Consider the following 21,810-nt stretch of genomic DNA (forward strand, 5'->3'; position numbering starts at 1 on the left):
TGACTAAATCTCCGCTTACGCGTTAATAGCGTGAAATACATCGCGCGTTAATTGCCTAAATTGGCCAAAATGGCAATCTTTAAACCCCCATAAGTTAACAAAAAATGATCACAGGTGAAGTATTTTTTCAAATTTAGGCTCAGGACAACAATACATTTTGAAAGATAAAAGAAAAATTTGTCAAAAGTAGCTAGTTAAAAAGTCGAAACCTGTTTGAAAAAAAAACCCACCCGAGCACATATATTCCGTTACTTTCGTTAGGAAAGTCGGAAAAAAAAGGTTCAGATGAAAAACCAGTCGCATGTTGTCAAACGAAGAGCATATATAGCAACTTGAGCTGCTTAAACTAATTTCAAATATAAGCATGCTTAAAAAACTCGGGATGCTAGCTAGGTAAAACGAAGAACTACCATTACTAATTGTTCCAATTTTCGAACAAATTGGAAAATTAATGCTCGGTGTGGTTTTTTTGTTATTCAGTCAATTTTCGCCGATCCAATTACAGTTTTCAACAAATTTTTTTATACTCCATTGAAGAAACTACTTTCTGAGTTCAAAATTAAAAAGATATTTTACCTCCGATTATTTTTTGTTAAGTTCTGGTGGCTTGAAAACTGCCAAATTGGCCATGTTCTGGACAAAGTTATGCTAAATTTCATACTTTGATATTGTTCAAAATTTATAGGTTTTCAAAATTTTCTTCTCCCAAAAATTTTTCGATTTGGATTAAGAAACAGTCGGAATATTCTGCTTTACCCTGATATACGAGCAGTCTTGTTTACTTTAGTATTTCCTTTTAAAACATGTCACATTTGAAAGGCTTTTCTAGCCTGGAAATTGCTGTAGACAACTTTAATTTGTAATTCTAAGAGGGCGGAGAGTTTGGAATGTACATTTATTTGCTGTCGTGAGCTCAACGAGCAGCATGTTTTTTTTAGAATTTCCCACTCTTTTTTAGTAAACTTGCTCATACAGCAATTTTGATGAAAGAAATTTTGTCGATGAAAAGCAATTTTGAAAGAAAATTTTTCTCGCTGACATTGTATTTTATTACAGTTTAGAACATCTAAAGTCACTTAAAATCTTATTTCAGAAAAAAATCAAAGGTGAGAAATAGAAAAAACCAGGAGCTTGACTGGATACTTCAAAAAGTATCACTTCAAAGAATTTGTTTAAAAAATGGATTAACTTGAACATGACCCCTTCCAAGCCCGGCTTTTCTCCTGTTCCTCATTTCGGTCGTACAACTAGTGAACTTGACTGTTCTTCTTTCCAATTACAGCCCCCCTCCCCAACAAGCTATAGCTTCCATTGTACAAAAGTGACAGTAATTGTAATTTTTTGCTACTAGGCTGGGAGGGGGCTGCAAGTTTTACTGCTGCATTTTTGTTTCACGCTCGTGCAATTTTCATGCAATATTTTCCCATTCCCGTTTCACATCTCTACCCTCGAGGAGATCGATAGATATTCTGTAGTTTATTGCCGAGTAATTCCCTTTGATTGTCGTAAACGAAAACACGGATGAAGGAGAACCTGTCCAATAAACGCAAACAGCGATCTGCAAATGTTCATACATATTGCTTTTTATTTGCCACAGAAATAATCAAATTATTTATTTCCCTTCTTTTAAGTCTTAAGTTGGGCGATTCGCTGATACTTTTGCGCAAAACCCTGGGTGGCTTCAAACAGAAAATACGGTCGAAAGCTCTATTTGAATGCGGTAAGTTTCCTCCGCTACAACTTATGGTTATATCTTCCTGTTAATGTTGTTGATTGTTGAAAAAGTTACCAAGCAAGTAAATCAAAAAAGCTTACCATTAAACACGACTTGTTGGGCTGTAATATTGGTAAAATTAGAAATTAAGTGTTTATATGAGCGTAACTTTTAAAATATAGATATTGCTCCCCCCCCCCCCCCCCCCCCACACACACACACACACCCACCAAGCTCAAAAACAGAAAAATATATAGCCCCACCACACTGTTTTTTTATTATCACGGAGAGGGCTAAATCAAGTCGGAGGACTATAATTGGAAAGACCCAAAAAAAATTTGAAGCTTCATTTTATCATGATTAAAAATTACACTCGATCAACAAATGAGGAGTGAAATATTTTCAGAAAACAAATTTTTTATACTAAAGTACCATTGACATTTAAATTAAAACAATTTTGAGCCGTATTAAATAGCCGTATACGCGTTAATAGCACAAAGTATATCCCGCTCTAATTGCGCCAAATTGGCCGAATTGCCTGTTTTCGCAACCCCAAAAACTATACGACAAATGATTTTGTAAACAATTTTGCTCAAAACGTCAATACCTTTCAGATGGTACAAAAACTCTATCCAAAAATGAATTGTTAGAAAGCCGACATTTGTCTGAAGAAAAAGACCACACCCGTACAAATGTTCCATAACTTTTTTTCGATTTTTTTTCATTGAAAACAATATAAAGCGCTCCATCAAAATTTGAGGACAAAATGATCAATACTGAAATTTCACGACGCGTTTTTCTCAAGTTTTATGACTTTGTTTAACTTGATTTTGTAGTAATAACTTGATTTTAACTTGATTTTGTAGTAATTTTTATGGTTTTTCTCAGTCTTAAAACTGATCGATATATTTGTCTATAAAATATACTTAAATATACTAAAATATAAAAAGATACAATATAAATGGTTTTTGTTATACACGAATTGTCTATAGATTAAATTTGAAACGATTCAATTGTATTTTCGTTAAACACTAAAAAAGCTATCTATTTAACGACAGAAGAAAACCGTTGAAGTCGATAACCTTAAAAAAATGGGTTTCATAATATCGCCTATCATGCCATATTCTATTATCTTTTTATCAACCTAGATAATTCAATGTAATTTTTTTCTCTAATACGAGGATGTCATCACATTTTAATTAATGTCAACCCAGTTTGAATAAAAATGCGTTGGAAACTTCCAATTTCGTTATTTTTCTCCGGATAATTTTAATCAGCATATGATATGCTGATCGAGTATGCGATTGGGTATTTTTGATAAACTTTAAATATTGTCACAAAATCAGTGAAAAATTACTTGATTCCCAAAAGTCAAAAGAAATTGAATAAAATTCATTTTTTTTCCATTTTTAAAAATAATTTGTCTGTTTTTTTTCCAATACAGAAAAAGGTTAACTTAAGAGCAAAAAAAATAAAGTAAAGAACATTTCGTCACTTGTTTGTATTCTTTGCCCTTCTAAAGCAAGAAAAGCAAACAAGAATTACAATTGAAATTTATTCAATATCTGGGAAAAGCCTCCGAAATTAAACTTCCAATGCCGATTGAGAAATTGGAGACAGAAAAAAGCTTTAGAAAATCAGGAAGTTATATTAACTTGAGCAAATACTGGTACGGCTCTATAGCTTCCATTTCGCCGCTTTCACCATCATTTGACTCAAAGATTGTCGCGTGGCTTAATCTTGCCTGCTATTAATATAACTTTGATCTAATTCAAGTTTACTGGCATCTTTTTCTATTTACTTTGAAGAATCAGTCAAAAAATTTTACATTTAACGAGCAAAACTTCATCATATTGGTTACAGAAAGAAGACAACCACTTTCCTCAAAACCCAAAAGTAAGTCAAAAACCTTTTTTTACCATTGATTTACATGATTGATGCGAAACAAAATTTGAAAACTACTTGAGTCCATATCATATTTTAGCCTGTTTTTTTTATTTGCCAGCGGCGCAGAACATAAATTTTGAATACAATAGAGTCTTTATAGTATTTTTTCGTGAACTCGGAAAATAAAATTGGTTGCCTTGAAAAAGTTCAACAAAAACTTCTGCACACGCCACTGCCCACATGCTATTTCTGAGTCCGAGTAGCCGGTAGCTATACAAATAACACCAAAAATTTCGACCACATTCTTACAAAAAAAAGGTTTTTTTTTTCTTTAAAATTCCGACCACATTTGATATAAAAACGTTTTTTTTTGTCAAATAGAAAATACATTTTTTGTCAAACTTGTATTGTTTGTGCCTTCTAAGTATTATCTTACTTTTTTGTAGATTTTATTTTGAATCAAAAAAATCTTTATAGCCAAAGAAGCGCAAATTTCTATTTTCCAGAAACGAAACTAAATTTTTTACATCTTAAATGACCGATTTAATCAATTAAACGTAACACATGCTCGCTTTACTCGCTCAAAATTAGACTGAAAATCAAAAACTTCAAACCGGTTTTTCTCGACAGAGGGTGAACTTTTTACAAAATTGAAAAATACCTGGAACCGAGGTGCTCGATTTATGTTTCGACTCTCAAAGTCGAGCACGCGCAGTTTTGCGACTGAAATTCCGCGTTCGAGTAGCAATTTTAAGTCGAGCACAAATCTAAAACACACCCGAAATTTGGCCGAGAGAGTCGAAACATAAGTTGAGGACAGTCAAAACATACATAATTTAGGTCGAGCCCAATCAAAACATAATTCGAGAACAGTTGATACATACCCGATTTTGATCGAGTAAATCGAAACATACGTCAAACACAATCGAAACATAGGTTGAGCACAGTCGAAACATGTCCAGCACAAACAAAATATGAGTCAAGCACAGTCGAAACACAGGTCGAGCACAGTCAAAGAATTATGCGAACAGTAAAAAAAAACAGACCTAGAAAAGCACTTTTTGTAGGATTTTTTGCTGGCACAGATTTTTTTGAGGGACAGATGCAAGTAGTAGAACAATCTTGTATAAGTGTGTTTTTAATGTGCATGTAGCTATAGTCGTCATATACAGGACTGCTCGTCAATACAGCACTGCCACACGAAGGCCTACACGTGTTCCCAAATAGCTCAAACTACAATTAAAGGGGCTTTAAATATGATATATCACCCATTCTGACTAATGATAGTTTTGGCACCTGATTTTGCGTAAAATAAAAACTGAAATCCATCCGAACAAACTTTCTGTGGGCGAAACAACAAACCCCATTTATAGCCTGAACAGTTTGGGTAAGTAAAATCCCACCGGATCGGTCTGCTGAAACCCGGCTTGATTGGTCTATATTTTGCTAAGTTGTCCAGAACTATTAGCTTTCATCGCTAGAACAGTTTTTCGCGATAAAAAAAGTTAATTCCTTACAAATTGGTTAAATTTTATGTGCTTTTCTGCAAAACAGGAAATGAAACCCACCTCACTATCTTTTCATACGGGGCAACATTGCAGAATCAACTGTACATAACTCTGAAGTCTCAGCTGTCAGGAAAAATATTGATGAATGTCTTAATTCAAGTTCGAAGAGAAAAATTTAGAAAAAACTAACAAGAGAACTGATTTTAAGTCGAGCACAAGGTATTTTGTTTGTCCGTAGACAGTTGCTCTCATATTACTCAAGGTGAACATAAAGGTTGCGACACACAAACCCCAGTTGGTATAAATTATCCATCTATATAAATGTTCATATAGTCCTATAGTCCTTCTAAATGAAATTTCCCCGACTGTCAAAGATTTTGTAGTTTTTGTTCTGATGAGTTTTCTTTGATCACTCTTATTTTCCTTTACTTCTTCATTCTCCTCTCTCCTTGTGGTTCTCTTGTCCTTTTCATGTTTTTCTTCTCCGTGGTCCCGTTGTTTACTTTTATTTTCTTTTGTTTATACCTGGGGTGTTACCATGTAGTCTGGTGTCTCTGATGACCAATAATTTATATTCTGGTGTTGCAAGAATATTGTACGTGGTGACGTTTGTTGATTTTCTGGTCGGCTTTTTGAGACTGGATATCCAACTGGACATGCTTACCAGTTAGTTTGGGTTTAATCGTTAGATCTTTGATGGCGCTGTATCGGGATATAACATCACTGCATGCCCCGATGAGGGTGCTTAATCTTATTGTTGTCAATTGTTGTCTTTTTACGCGAACCTTAGAATTAAATCAAGATTAAAAGACACTTTTAGCATTATTTTGGACAAATTTTCATTATTTTGGACATAAATATATCAAAATTTTTTCACCACAGATATGTCGATTTTTTGGTATAAATATCCACAGAAACTTGCCTTTAGAGTCAGGTATTTCTGATAGTTTTTTTGCCCACGCAATTTTTTGTGATATTTGCATCACTTCATACACACCTTCTGTCTACAAAAATTTAATTAGCCAGATGACATTCGCAGACTTTGACATTCAAGGAAGTCGAAAAAACGTTTGCTTGGAACTGCTCAAACAAATAAACAAAAATTGATACCTGGTTGCCATGCAAATAGCGCAGAATGTTCCAATCAGACCCCATCGAAGAACAACAAGTTCAATTTTCATTTATTTTTTTAGTCCAAAACTTTCTGATCTGTTTTTCTAGAAGAGTTAATGAATTGGAAATGAGCATATGAGCAAAACATTTAATAGCCAATATAACATTAAAAAACCTATTTTGTTTTTAATTTTCCCTATAAACTTCATGACATTCAGCCATTTTCTCTGCAATGTTTGTGAAATACTTGTTCAACTGGTTCGCAGACAAAAAGGACTGTTCAACTGGCTGCTTTGAAGTTTCGTTTCATAATGTTTTCATCAATTTGTAAAAATTTCGTCATTTTGTATCCCCGTTCGTGCATAGAAAGGCTGGATTGATTTCCAAATATTCGATGTTAATTTCAATTGTCTGCATTTCATTTGGAAGCCAAAAATGCGATTCTAACTTTTTGTCCGTTTGTTTCAAGGTTTTTCTTTTTTTGAAAAAATAGCTTTCCTGTTTTTGAAAAACCCGATTCTTTCCTAATTTCATTTCCAAGTAATTATTTTTCGCTTTATTGTCACTTTTTCAGATTTGTACGCTGATATTGTGAAGTGATAGGCCGCAAACACGGATAATTAGAAGCTCTCCAGGGTACAAAATATCAAAACTTTGTAATAACTGAGCAAGTTTATTTTTGCATTTTTTCCCATTTGTGCACCAGTCGAAGTTGAAATCTCCACAAAAAATTTTTTGTCAGTTGGTCAGGTTTCCAGGCTAGCTAATGCATAGCTAAAGTTTCAAAGAAATTGTCTATTTTGGCATTTGGGCGCCTGTACAAAACCGTAAAAAATTTCAAAGTTTTCAAATCTTTTCTTGAACGTCAAAATCTAAGGTTGGCCAGTTTCAAATTTTCCGCCAAAAATCTATTTCTTTTTTTTTTGACTTTAAGCCCTACTTCTCCTCTTTTCCTTGCTCTAATGTAAAAAAAGTAATTCTTGATACATTTGTAGTTTGAAATCTTTGTTCGGGGAGCTCTCAGACAGCCATGTTTCTGAAAGCGCTAACAACTCAAGTTGTGTTACCTTTTTCAAGCTGTAATTCTAAAAATGGGAAATTTTGTATGATTGATCTCAAATACCGTAAACAAATACTTGGTTGATTTACCATTTTCATGCAGGAAAAGCTAGTGCATTTTTTTTCTAATTAACCTACCAAAGACTTACAATTAACTATAGTTGTAACCTCATATGTAGAGTTAAACCTGGTTAGCCGACAAAAAGTCACAAACCATTCAAGCACTTAATTGGGAAGTTCTGTGATTTTCTCCGACTGACTCAGAAAATTGCTGATTCAAAAATCCTAATTCCCTAGTTTTTCAAAAAAATTTGCAGACAATTTCATCTTTCCACTTTTTTCTCCCACTCTGACTTTTTGAGTTATCACTAACCTCTTTGTTCCTTATTCTTTTGCGGCTTTTCTGTCGCCTAGGGCAGGGAAAACTCAACACTCTGCACGAAGAAGTCACAAAAGAAAGCATCGCAGAAAAATCTCATCTACAATTTTCTAATTTACATACACAACATTAATCATGAATGGGAATCAAAATTTTTCAAACTATTTTCGTTTTACTTGCGGGCATTTTTCATTGTCAAAAATAGAGAAGAAACAAAAGCATATGCTTGCTCTGTTTAAAGAGGAAACTCAAAATTATTTCATTCCAACAACTTTTCACAGTTTAATACCACTGTTTATCAAATTGGCTATTTTTTTCCATTTATCCACCTCATAAAGAACTAATTTTATTCATTTATATGCAGAAAACTTTTCGTCTCTGTTTTTAGTTCATACTGCATTTATCGATTGCTCGCTCTACGCTGCGAATGCTGTTTCCTTTTTCATTGGGTTTTTCAGCTTTTCCATATCAGTTTGCTAATTGATAGGAACAAGCACTTCCCTCCCATCTCTACTTTTGCACAGAACGCTCATTTTAAATTTTGTAGCCGATGTTACATTACAGTTTTCATCAGTCTCCCGCTTCAATTTTGCTTCTTCTGGTAAAAGAAGTTCATCGATATACAATTGACGTCCATTTGTGCAAAAAATCTATGTCGAAATATTTGAAAATTTTCCACACTGTAGGCATCAATTTATATGGAAGAGGTTTTCTTTTTGGTACATAGAGTTATGCTTTCGAACCGCCACGATCAAAACACTCGATTTTCAAAAACTCAACAAAAAAATTCGCAACATTTCGACCCAGAAATTTTTCGTCTCGAACGTCAAAAGGCGAGTTTCTGATTAGAACGTTGTCTGTCCGGGTGTACTTTTCTTGCTCTCTCAATCGGTCATTCATTTGATAAACAAATCTCTGCAAATCTTTTATTTCCTACTGAAAAAAAAACTTTTTTTTCGAACTCATCGTTTATTTTTTAGGTCGTCTCATCTTCTATTCTGTCCAGATCCACATCATAACTGCATCCAATTAGTTAGTTTGTCCTGGAACTCAAAATTGTTCAAGGAAAAAATTGTATAAGGAAGTCAATAACATAAATTAAAACAATTTGTTCGGAATAATTTTCAAATATTTCAGCCTACAGTAAGTGGCCTTCTTTTTTTTCAATACGCACTACGAGATCTTTAGAATTCAAGCTAATTTGGAGATCAACTGTCTGTGACAAATTTTTTTTTTGATGGTCTCATTTTTAATCAAAGGACAAAATAATCTAAGGACTACAGAAGGGATTGACGTCATTTCACTATTATGTTCTATTTAAAAAAAACCTCATTTTTTTCAAACGACAAAATAAACTAAGGACTACAGAAAGAATTGACATCTTTTCAATATTATGTTCTCTATCTAATAAACTTTTCAACACGTTTAGGCTGAAAACACGTAGAAAAATTGCTATACATTTTTCTTGAGGTTAACACAAGATCTTGTGTGCTTGAGAACTTAATCAACACTGTTTCAAACTGAATCGAAATCAAAAAGTAATAAAGAAAAAGAATATTGAGAAAAAAGGTCTTTCTGTTATTAGTTTTGTAAACTACAATGATGAAAAAAAGTGTAATACCTAGACAGAAACTTAAAAAAACGCAAATAAATTTCTTCAATCGACAGAAAAAATTTTTCATTTGATCTAGATCCAAAGTCTTCTGATCAATTTTGCAAAAGGATTTAAAATTACATTTTCAGTTGCTCAGTATGAACAATAGTGCAGCCACTCGAACGGACGAAAAGATTTAGCAGCCCACAGATTATTAAAACGTCTCACAAACCTTTCGTGTTATATACCATTGCCAAAAGTCTCCTGATAATAAATTTATCTCGAACAGAATCAAATTTATGAAAAAATCAGAGGAAAATTATCAAAACATCAACTGGGATCTTTTGAAATTTAAGATAAATTATCAAAAAAAACACAGTTCGCTGTGAAAAATTTACAGCAAGAATGTCAAAAAAATGTTGCGTGAACAAACCCGGCAAAGTTGAAAAAAAATGTTCCTTAAACGCTTTGAAACAAATTTAATAAGTCCCAAACAAACCTAAAAACGCAATTGTCAACCTGTTACAAGAAAATCACTCTCATAGGCATATATATAAAACTCAAGTTGTACTTTTCAAAATCAAAAACTAAGCCTCATGATATCCATCATACTATATTTTTTTATATTTTTATCAGACAAAGTGTTAAAAATTTAAAATAACTCGAGCCATTTTTAGTTGATGTTTCTGGAGCTGTGAAAAAAATTGCCTAGCATTTTTGTTGGATTGAAAATATTTTGAATTTTTCACCTTCAATTGATTCTCTCTGAAAAAAGCAAAATATGCATTTGTTCTATTTTTTCATCAAAATTCGGAAGAGTACCTCCGTGCTAGCTATTAACAAACCGGATTAGAAGTGAAGTTCTAAAACAAGGCAAAACTAAATGTTATCGTGGTCAAAATTGCAACCTTCACATCTCAGCTCCCCAATTTTGGAGCTGTGAAAAAAATTGCCTAGCATTTTTGTTGGATTAAAACATTTTGAAATTTCCATCTTTCCACTTTTTTCTCCCACTCTGACTTTTTGAGTTATCACTAACCTCTTTGTTCCTTATTCTTTTGCGGCTTTTCTGTCGCCTAGGGCAGGGAAAACTCAACACTCTGCACAAAGAAGTCACAAAAAAAGCATCGCAGAAAAATCTCATCTACAATTTTCTAATTTACATACACAACATTAATCATGAATGGGAATCAAAATTTTTCAAATTATTTTCGTTTTACTTGCGGGCATTTTTCATTGTCAAAAATAGAGAAAAAACAAAAGCATATGCTTGCTCTGTTTAAAAAGGAAACTCAAAATTATTTCATTCCAACAACTTTTCACAGTTTAATACCACTGTTTATCAAATTGGCTATTTTTTTCCATTTATCCACCTCATAAAGAACTAATTTTATTCATTTATATGCAGAAAACTTTTCGTCTCTGTTTTTAGTTCATACTGCATTTATCGATTGCTCGCTCTACGCTGCGATTGCTGTTTACTTTTTCATTGGGTTTTTCAGCTTTTCCATATCAGTTTGCTAATTGATAGGAACAAGAACTTCCCTCCCATCTCTACTTTTGCACAGAACGCTCATTTTAAATTTTGTAGCCGATGTTACATTACAGTTTTCATCAGTCTCCCGCTTCAATTTTGCTTCTTCTGGTAAAAGAAGTTCATCGATATACAATTGACGTCCATTCAATGTTTTTTGACCTTGCAGATTTTTCCTTTCATTGTGCAAAAAATCTTTGTCGAAATATTTGAAAATTTTCCACACTGTAGGCATCAATTTATATGGAAGAGGTTTTCTTTTTGGTACATAGAGTTATGCTTTCGAACCGCCACGATCAAAACACTCGATTTTCAAAAACTCAACAAAAAAATTCGCAACATTTCGACCCAGAAATTTTTCGTCTCGAACGTCAAAAGGCGAGTTTCTGATTAGAACGTTGTCTGTCCGGGTGTACTTTTCTTGCTCTCTCAATCGGTCATTCATTTGATAAACAAATCTCTGCAAATCTTTTATTTCCTACTGAAAAAAAAACTTTTTTTTCGAACTCATCGTTTGTTTTTTAGGTCGTCTCATCTTCTATTCTGTCCAGATCCACATCATAACTGCATCCAATTAGTTAGTTTGTCCTGGAACTCAAAATTGTTCAAGGAAAAAATTGTATAAGGAAGTCAATAACATAAATTAAAACAATTTGTTCGGAATTATTTTCAAATATTTCAGCCTACAGTAAGTGGCCTTCTTTTTTTTCAATACACACTACGAGATCTTTAGAATTCAAGCTAATTTGGAGATCAACTGTCTGTGACAATTTTTTTTTGATGGTCTCATTTTTAATCAAAGGACAAAATAATCTAAGGACTACAGAAGGGATTGACATCATTTCACTATTATGTTCTATTTAAAAAAAACCTCATTTTTTTCAAACGACAAAATAAACTAAGGACTACAGAAAGAATTGACATCTTTTCAATATTATGTTCTCTATCTAATAAACTTTTCAACACGTTTAGGCTGAAAACACGTAGCAAAATTGCTATACATTTTTCTTGAGGTTAACACAAGATCTTGTGTGCTTGAGAACTTAATCAACACTGTTTCAAACTGAATCGAAATCAAAAAGTAATAAAGAAAAAGAATATTGAGAAAAAAGGTCTTTCTGTTATTAGTTTTGTAAACTACAATGATGAAAAAAAAGTGTAATACCTAGACAGAAACTTAAAAAAACGCAAATAAATTTCTTCAATCGACAGAAAAAAACTTTCATTTGATCTAGATCCAAAGTCTTCGGATCAATTTTGCAAAAGGATTTAAAATTACATTTTCAGTTGCTCAGTATGAACAATAGTGCAGCCACTCGAACGGACGAAAAGATTTAGCAGCCCACAGTTTATTAAAACGTCTCACAAACCTTTCGTGTTATATACCATTGCCAAAAGTCTCCTGATAATAAATTTATCTCGAACAGAATCAAATTTATGAAAAAATCAGAGGAAAATTATCAAAACATCAACTGGGATCTTTTGAAATTTAAGATAAATTATCAAAAAAAAACACAGTTCGCTGTGAAAAATTTACAGCAAGAATGTCAAAAAAATGTTGCGTGAACAAACCCGGCAAAGTTGAAAAAAAATGTTCCTTAAACGCTTTGAAACAAATTTAATAAGTCCCAAACAAACCTAAAAACGCAATTGTCAACCTGTTACAAGAAAATCACTCTCATAGGCATATATATAAAACTCAAGTTGTACTTTTCAAAATCAAAAACTAAGCCTCATGATATCCATCATACTATATTTTTTTATATTTTTATCAGACAAAGTGTTAAAAATTTAAAATAACTCGAGCCATTTTTAGTTGATGTTTCTGGAGCTGTGAAAAAAATTGCCTAGCATTTTTGTTGGATTGAAAATATTTTGAATTTTTCACCTTCAATTGATTCTCTCTGAAAAAAGCAAAATATGCATTTGTTCTATTTTTTCATCAAAATTCGGAAGAGTACCTCCGTGCTAGCTATTAACAAACCGGATTAGAAGTGAAGTTCTAAAACAAGGCAAAACTAAATGTTATCGTGGTCAAAATTGCAACCTTCACATCTCAGCTCCCCAATTTTGGAGCTGTGAAAAAAATTGCCTAGCATTTTTGTTGGATTAAAACATTTTGAAATTTCCATCTTTCCACTTTTTTCTCCCACTCTGACTTTTTGAGTTATCACTAACCTCTTTGTTCCTTATTCTTTTGCGGCTTTTCTGTCGCCTAGGGCAGGGAAAACTCAACACTCTGCACAAAGAAGTCACAAAAAAAAGCATCGCAGAAAAATCTCATCTACAATTTTCTAATTTACATACACAACATTAATCATGAATGGGAATCAAAATTTTTCAAATTATTTTCGTTTTACTTGCGGGCATTTTTCATTGTCAAAAATAGAGAAGAAACAAAAGCATATGCTTGCTCTGTTTAAAGAGGAAACTCAAAATTATTTCATTCCAACAACTTTTCACAGTTTAATACCACTGTTTATCAAATTGGCTATTTTTTTCCATTTATCCACCTCATAAAGAACTAATTTTATTCATTTATATGCAGAAAACTTTTCGTCTCTGTTTTTAGTTCATACTGCATTTATCGATTGCTCGCTCTACGCTGCGATTGCTGTTTACTTTTTCATTGGGTTTTTCAGCTTTTCCATATCAGTTTGCTAATTGATAGGAACAAGAACTTCCCTCCCATCTCTACTTTTGCACAGAACGCTCATTTTAAATTTTGTAGCCGATGTTACATTACAGTTTTCATCAGTCTCCCGCTTCAATTTTGCTTCTTCTGGTAAAAGAAGTTCATCGATATACAATTGACGTCCATTCAATGTTTTTTGACCTTGCAGATTTTTCCTTTCATTGTGCAAAAAATCTTTGTCGAAATATTTGAAAATTTTCCACACTGTAGGCATCAATTTATATAGAAGAGGTTTTCTTTTTGGTACATAGAGTTATGCTTTCGAACCGCCACGATCAAAACACTCGATTTTCAAAAACTCAACAAAAAAATTCGCAACATTTCGACCCAGAAATTTTTCGTCTCGAACGTCAAAAGGCGAGTTTCTGATTAGAACGTTGTCTGTCCGGGTGTACTTTTCTTGCTCTCTCAATCGGTCATTCATTTGATAAACAAATCTCTGCAAATCTTTTATTTCCTACTGAAAAAAAAACTTTTTTTTCGAACTCATCGTTTATTTTTTAGGTCGTCTCATCTTCTATTCTGTCCAGATCCACATCATAACTGCATCCAATTAGTTAGTTTGTCCTGGAACTCAAAATTGTTCAAGGAAAAAATTGTATAAGGAAGTCAATAACATAAATTAAAACAATTTGTTCGGAATTATTTTCAAATATTTCAGCCTACAGTAAGTGGCCTTTTTTTTCAATACACACTACGAGATCTTTAGAATTCAAGCTAATTTGGAGATCAACTGTCTGTGACAATTTTTTTTTTTGATGGTCTCATTTTTAATCAAAGGACAAAATAATCTAAGGACTACAGAAGGGATTGACATCATTTCACTATTATGTTCTATTTAAAAAAAACCTCATTTTTTTCAAACGACAAAATAAACTAAGGACTACAGAAAGAATTGACATCATTTCAATATTATGTTCTCTATCTAATAAACTTTTCAACACGTATAGGCTGAAAACACGTAGAAAAATTGCTATAAATTTTTCTTGAGGTTAACACAAGATCTTGTGTGCTTGAGAACTTAATCAACACTGTTTCAAACTGAATCGAAATCAAAAAGTAATAAAGAAAAAGAATATTGAGAAAAAAGGTCTTTCTGTTATTAGTTTTGTAAACTACAATGATGAAAAAAAAGTGTAATACCTAGACAGAAACTTTAAAAAACGCAAATAAATTATTTCAATCGACAGAAATTAAATTTTTCATTTGATCTAGATCCAAAGTCTTCTGATCAATTTTTCAAAAAGATTTAAAAATTACATTTTCAGTTGCTCAGTATGAACAATAGTGCAGCCACTCGAACGGACGAAAAGATTTAGCAGCCCACAGTTTATTAAAACGTCTCACAAACCTTTCGTGTTATATACCATTGCCAAAAGTCTCCTGATAATAAATTTATCTCGAACAAAATCAAATTTATGAAAAACTCAGAGGAAAATTATCAAAACATCAACTGGGATCTTTTGAAATTTAAGATAAATTATCAAAAAAAACACAGTTCGCTGTGAAAAATGTACAGCAAGAATGTCAAAAAAAATGTTGCGTGAACAAACCCGGCAAAGTTGAAAAAAAATGTTCCTTAAACGCTTTGAAACAAATTTAAGAAGTCCCAAACAAACCTAAAAACGCAATTGTCAACCTGTTACATTAAAATCATTCTCATAGGCGTATATAAACCACAAGTTGTACTTTTCAACATCAAAAACTAAGCCTCATGATATTCATCATACTATAGTTTTTTAAATTTTTATCAAACAAAGTGTTAAAAACTTAAAACAACTCAAGCCATTTTTAGTTGATGTTTCTGGAGCTGTGAAAAAAATTGCCTAGCATTTTTGTTGGATTAAAACATTTTGAAATTTCCATCTTTCCACTTTTTTCTACCACTCTGACTTTTTGAGTTATCACTAACCTCTTTGTTCCTTATTCTTTTGCGGCTTTTCTGTCGCCTAGGGCAGGGAAAACTCAACACTCTGCACGAAGAAGTCACAAAAGAAAGCATCGCAGAAAAATCTCGTCTACAATTTTCTAATTTACATACACAACATTAATCATGAATGGGAATCAAAATTTTTCAAATTATTTTCGTTTTACTTGCGGGCATTTTTCATTGTCAAAAATAGAGAAGAAACAAAAGCATATGCTTGCTCTGTTTAAAGAGGAAACTCAAAATTATTTCATTCCAACAACTTTTCACAGTTTAATACCACTGTTTATCAAATTGGCTATTTTTTTCCATTTATCCACCTCATAAAGAACTAATTTTATTCATTTATATGCAGAAAACTTTTCGTCTCTGTTTTTAGTTCATACTGCATTTATCGATTGCTCGCTCTACGCTGCGAATGCTGTTTCCTTTTTCATTGGGTTTTTCAGCTTTTCCATATCAGTTTGCTAATTGATAGGAACAAGCACTTCCCTCCCATCTCTACTTTTGCACAGAACGCTCATTTTAAATTTTGTAGCCGATGTTACATAACAGTTTTCATCAGTCTCCCGCTTCAATTTTGCTTCTTCTGGTAAAAGAAGTTCATCGATATACAATTGACGTCCATTCAATGTTTTTTGACCTTGCAGATTTTTCCTTTCATTGTGCAAAAAATCTTTGTCGAAATATTTGAAAATTTTCCACACTGTAGGCATCAATTTATATGGAAGAGGTTTTCTTTTTGGTACATAGAGTAATGCTTTCGAGCCGCCACGATCAAAACACTCGATTTTCAAAAACTCAACAAAAAATTTCACAACATTTCGATCCAGCAGTTTTTCGTCTCGACCGTCAAAAGGCGAGTTTCTGATTAGAACGTTGTCTTTCCGGGTGTACTTTTCTTGCTGTCTCAATCGGTCATTCATTTGATAAACAAATCTCTGCAAATCTTTTACTTCCTCCTGAAAAAAATTTTTTCGAACTCATCGTTTAGTTTTTAGGTCGTCTCATCTTCTATTCTATCCAGATCCACATCATAACTGCATCCAATTAGTTAATTTGTCCTGGCACTCAAAATTGTTCAAGGAAATAGTTTTCAAATATTTCAGCCTACAGTAAATGGCCTTCTTTTTTTTCAGTACGCACTAAGAGATGTTTAGAACTCAAGCGAATTTGGAGGTCAACTGTCTGTGACAAAAAATTTTGATGGTCTCAATTTTATTTTAACGACAAAATAAACTAAGGACTACAGAAGGAATTGACATCATTTCACTATTATGTTTTCTATTTAATAATCTTTTCAAAACGTTTAGGCTAAAAGAGCAGAAAAATCTGCTATAAATCTTTCTTGAGGTTAACACAAAGATCTTGTGTGCTTGAGAACTTCATCAACACTGTTTTAAACTGAATCGAAATCCAAAAGTAAAAAGAAAAGGAATTTTGAGAAAAAAAGGATCTTCTGTTATTAGTTTTGTAAACTACAATGATTAAAAAAAATAAGTGCAATACCTAGACAGAAACTTTAAAAAACGCAAATAAATTATTTCAATCGACAGAAATTAAATTTTTCATTTGATCTAGATCCAAAGTCTTCTGATCAATTTTTCAAAAAGATTTAAAAATTACATTTTCAGTTGCTCATTATTTACAATACTGCAGCCACTCGAACGGACGAAAATATGTAGCAACCCACAGTTCATTAAAACGTCTCGTAAATCTTTCATGTTATATACCAGTGCCAAAAGTCTCCTGATAATAAATTTATCTCGAACAAAATCAAATTTATGAAAAACTCAGAGGAAAATTATCAAAACATCAACTGGGATCTTTTGAAATTTAAGATAAATTATCAAAAAAAAACACAGTTCGCTGTGAAAAATGTACAGCAAGAATGTCAAAAAAATGTTGCGTGAACAAACCCGGCAAAGTTGAAAAAAAATGTTCCTTAAACGCTTTGAAACAAATTTAATAAGTCCCAAACAAACCTAAAAACGCAATTGTCAACCTGTTACAAGAAAATCACTCTCATAGGCATATATATAAAACTCAAGTTGTACTTTTCAAAATCAAAAACTAAGCCTCATGATATCCATCATACTATATTTTTTTATATTTTTATCAGACAAAGTGTTAAAAATTTAAAATAACTCGAGCCATTTTTAGTTGATGTTTCTGGAGCTGTGAAAAAAATTGCCTAGCATTTTTGTTGGATTGAAAATATTTTGAATTTTTCACCTTCAATTGATTCTCTCTGAAAAAAGCAAAATATGCATTTGTTCTATTTTTTCATCAAAATTCGGAAGATAACCTCCGTGCTAGCTATTAACAAACCGGATTAGAAGTGAAGTTCTAAAACAAGGCAAAACTAAATGTTATCGTGGTCAAAATTGCAACCTTCACATCTCAGAGAATCAGTCCTAAAACATGGCAGCAAGAAATTGAGTGTAGCGTCGAGTAAAAATGCATGCGCCTGCAATTTCAAATGAAAATTATAAAACAAAATGATACAATTTGTGATTCTTAAAATTAAAAGGGGATCTTAATCCGACATAAGGATTAGCTGTTTTGAATTAGTTTTCGATTGTTTCATTACAACACAGCAAGAAGCGAAAGGGCGAGCTTCGTTACGGTTCAATCATTTTTTTTCACTGCCGTTTAATGCTTGAAGGAAATGAGATCTTTCGTGGTTTGTCAAGAACAAAACACTTGTCCGGAAATAATGAAACTTTAAAAAGAAAACTTAATAACTATCATCATTAAGAGCAGCTTCAGAAGCACTATACTTAGCCTTATCATACATAAATATTTTAAGATTTTCTCACCATGATGCGTTCTTTAGTATCAGTTTTTTTTTTACAAATTTGAAGCTCTTATTGATTTTTTCTTGACGTCACGTTCTTTTTACGGCAATAAAGTTTTTCTCATGTTAGAAAGGGTGTACTTACAAGTATGAGTCAATTCCCTGGAAGACATGGAAAATATAAGTCATTTACAAATTATTTGTTGTTAAAGGGTAGAACCGAAGTTTCAAGTGGTCTTCCGCTCCAAAACTGTCTGCTACTCAGACGAAATTCAGTTAGCGAGTTTTTCTCTGGGGCTGCTATCAATTTTACCTAATTTCACCTTAACTTATTTAAATGATTAATCTTAATTTTTTTTCAGTTAAACTTAATGGAACCAGTTTTAAACTAGAATGTATAATTGGTTATAAATATAATTCTCTATTCATATAAAATATTCCTAACTAACCAATCATATTCCATCTCTAACCTTTACACTTATTTGTAAGTGCTGAAACTACTTGAAGTTTCAGCACCAGAGCAATTTGAATTAAACTTAGAATACAGTCTATCCGGCCGAAAATAAGATAGCGTGACGAGCAGACGGTGTACCTTATCTGAAATTACTCTATGAGTATAACCAAATAGGTCTTAACTCATCTGGTGCGACCAGTGAGGCAATCACACAATCATCTAAAACATACAAAAAACAAATAAAAAATTGAAGACTCCTTTCTTAAAAATTCTAAACTCGTATTAACAAATCGCAGTATAATTGAAAAGCAGTAAAATTTTCCCCAAATAGCAGTAAATTAATAAATAATCCCCAATGCAATAAATTTCTTTTTACCAGGCAGTAAATTTATAAATTAAATTCCCCAAAAGCAGTAAAATTGATATTTCAACGCAGTAAAAAATCGCAGATAAATTGAAAAAGTACTAAACTTTTTACAAGACGCTTCTTTTATATGATTTGAATCATTCAATCGCCCGTAAAACTCTTTCCACAATCGCACAGCTCGCCCACGAAGAATTGTTTAAATAATTAATTTCAAGTTTTAATTTTCACTGATAACAATTCTAACCAATTTTCACACGGTTCAAACTTTCCTTTGACCCAGTTGGAAGGAATTATATAGTAAACTACAAAAACCAACGCAGCTTACTAACGTCACAAACCCCAAACTAATAGCATGACTAAGAAAGAAAAGCCCACGGTACCCAAAACAGATTAAAACCAGATTAAAACTGGGTAAATTATTATTTTGAAAACCACTTTCAAGTCTTACCACAAACGAATAAAACACAAAAAAGTCGAAAGACAAAACCAAACCAAAAGAATCGATTTTTGAGAAAAGGACACAATCAAAACGAAAAGAGAAAAATAAGTAATAAAAACGAAACAAAATGTTGAACACAAAAAGAGACTCTGCACAAAGAGACCTCGAAAATATACCACATTCCTGGCCTCACCAAACAGAGGGACGTCCTGAGCATGCTCTATAGCCGGCCTAACGCACCGCGCTACAACCACGCTTTGTGACCCACACTCTATTTTTGCCAAGAGTTGCTCTAGGGTGAGCGACTCTTAAAAAAAACTGAACTAATATAAAAACGCTTTTGCCATAACCATCAATAACAAATCATAACTAAAACTAAACTAACAAAGGAAATTATATATATAAATGATAAATGCAGCATGTATAGATTTCGTAAAGCCCAAAAGACGAGCAGCAAAGGAGACGACAATCCAATCACATTCCAACTTCGGAATGGCAAATCTATTCGATTTGCTGCCTAAAGTCACTACCTCAAAGGATTCAAAGTATGGACCCAACATCGCAGCAAAGGAAAACCATTAAACCAGACCAATGGCCATATCGATGTTGACTACACGTACAGATCCTAGTCACTTGGCACTTCACACGGAAAAGCCAAATTTCACTCTGCACGTAGTCTCGATCTAAACTTAACGAAATCGATAGATCATTGCATCGCTCAGAAGTCTTGACACAATAACCCAAGACTACCACGATCAACGAGACCCATCTAGAAGATACGAACATAACCATCTTCCTCCGTCAAACACGAACAGCCACACTTCTCTTTTCTCCAAGAAGTCAATGCTCGCAACTTCAACAAGAAACTACATCACCCGTCCTTCACTACCTTAAACATTTAAAAACTAAAACTCTCTAAACCCCGGATGGGTGGAACCAGTTCTAAACTAGAATCTTAGTTGGTTTTAAATATAAATCGCTATTCATATAAAATATTCCTAACTAACCAATCATATTCCATCTCTAACCTTTACACTTATTTGTAAGTGCTGAAACTACTTGAAGTTTCAGCACCAGAGCAATTTGAATTAAACTTAGAATACAGTTGTTCTCCTTCTGGAAACTAACTCACATAAACCAGTATACACTAGATCTATTGAGACTAGGAGATATAAGAGTAAGATTAAGATCGGTATTTGACTAAGAAGTTGCACGAATCTATCCGGCCGAAAATAAGATAGCGTGACGAGCAGACGATGTACCTTATCTGAAATTACTCTATGAGTATAACCAAATAGGTCTTAACTTATTAAGGTAAATAAGGTAAACTATGGTACATAATTTTTTGCGTGTGTGCAGATAGACTTTAATTCGACGTCATAAAAAAATATAACTACTTTCAATAAAGGAAACTGCCCAGGTTCACCATGCTTAGTTATACAATGATATCAAACGTATCCTCGTGAATAGGAGAGAATTGCTACTGCAAGGCTGACTTCGTGACCAAGTTTAAAACTTCAGCAAACTCAACAACTTTTTATCATCATTAGTTATTTTATTGTACCTTGCACAGTGGTAAAGCGTTCCCTTTATGATCGTCAGATCGGGTAATCGATCCCCTGCGTAGTGATGGTGTGTAAAGACGAGCTCTCTCTTGACCTATAGCTTCAGGTTTACCACAGCCTGACCGATTTTAGCTGCAAAAGGGTTATCAAGTGAAAATTCTAGACGTAAGAAAAGTTTTTGAGTCACTAAAAAAAACAGCAACGCTCAACAAAATAACTCAGTCTGGAGTTTGGGGTAATCAGAGAAACTGACTATGCTAAGATAGGTTGGATGGTGTTAGATATGGCTAGGATGGATAGATCCTCTGCGAATCGCAGAAACCACAATTATTTTTGATAATTAAACAGTTTTTGGAAACTCCAATTAAGCTGCAATGTCCAGACTCAAACAAAAAAACGGCCAAAAAGTTCTCTGAAAAATCCACAAATGCAAACAAAACAATAAGAAAGAAGCCAAACACAAAATTAAATCAAACCTACCAATCTAACCAAACCTCCAAGAATCCGTGATTCGAACCGCCCGACCAAACTCATTTGCCTCAACTACTTATATATGACATCTTTGAGTAATCTGCCTTCACGCCAAATTCAATCCTAGGCATCAAGGCAGCAATGAATGTTCTTTCATAGGGCCAATACAGCTAGAACTTCGCCAAACACAATTCGAAAACTGCTAATGAATTCATAAAAACTAAAACTTTTGGAGCTTAAAGCATATTTGTTAATTTTCGAGTTTTCTCAAGCAATTCAAAATATATCAGACTCAATCGCTTTA

General features: G+C 33.0%; 1 protein-coding gene across 3 annotated transcripts in view; it reads left to right on the top strand.

Moving 5' to 3' along the window:
- The first annotated feature begins 1,198 nt into the window (after positions 1-1,198).
- LOC134839026 (neuronal acetylcholine receptor subunit alpha-10-like) overlaps positions 1,199-21,810 on the top strand; it is a 36,562-nt gene continuing 15,950 nt past the window's right edge. Inside the window, exons 1-2 of one of the 3 annotated variants that reach the window (XM_063854419.1) lie at positions 1,199-1,720; positions 3,237-3,610. Coding sequence is in view for 1 of the 3 variants with exons in the window: in XM_063854418.1 (XP_063710488.1) it covers positions 1,716-1,720 (5 nt within the window). In the remaining 2 variants the exon portion in view is untranslated. The remainder of the gene's footprint in view (positions 1,721-3,236; positions 3,611-21,810) is intronic. The other 2 variants (XM_063854420.1, XM_063854418.1) reach the window with 2 other exon arrangements.

The sequence above is a fragment of the Symsagittifera roscoffensis genome, chromosome 2 (genome assembly GCF_963678635.1).
Source record: "Symsagittifera roscoffensis chromosome 2, txSymRosc1.1, whole genome shotgun sequence".
NCBI lineage: Eukaryota > Metazoa > Xenacoelomorpha > Acoela > Convolutidae > Symsagittifera > Symsagittifera roscoffensis.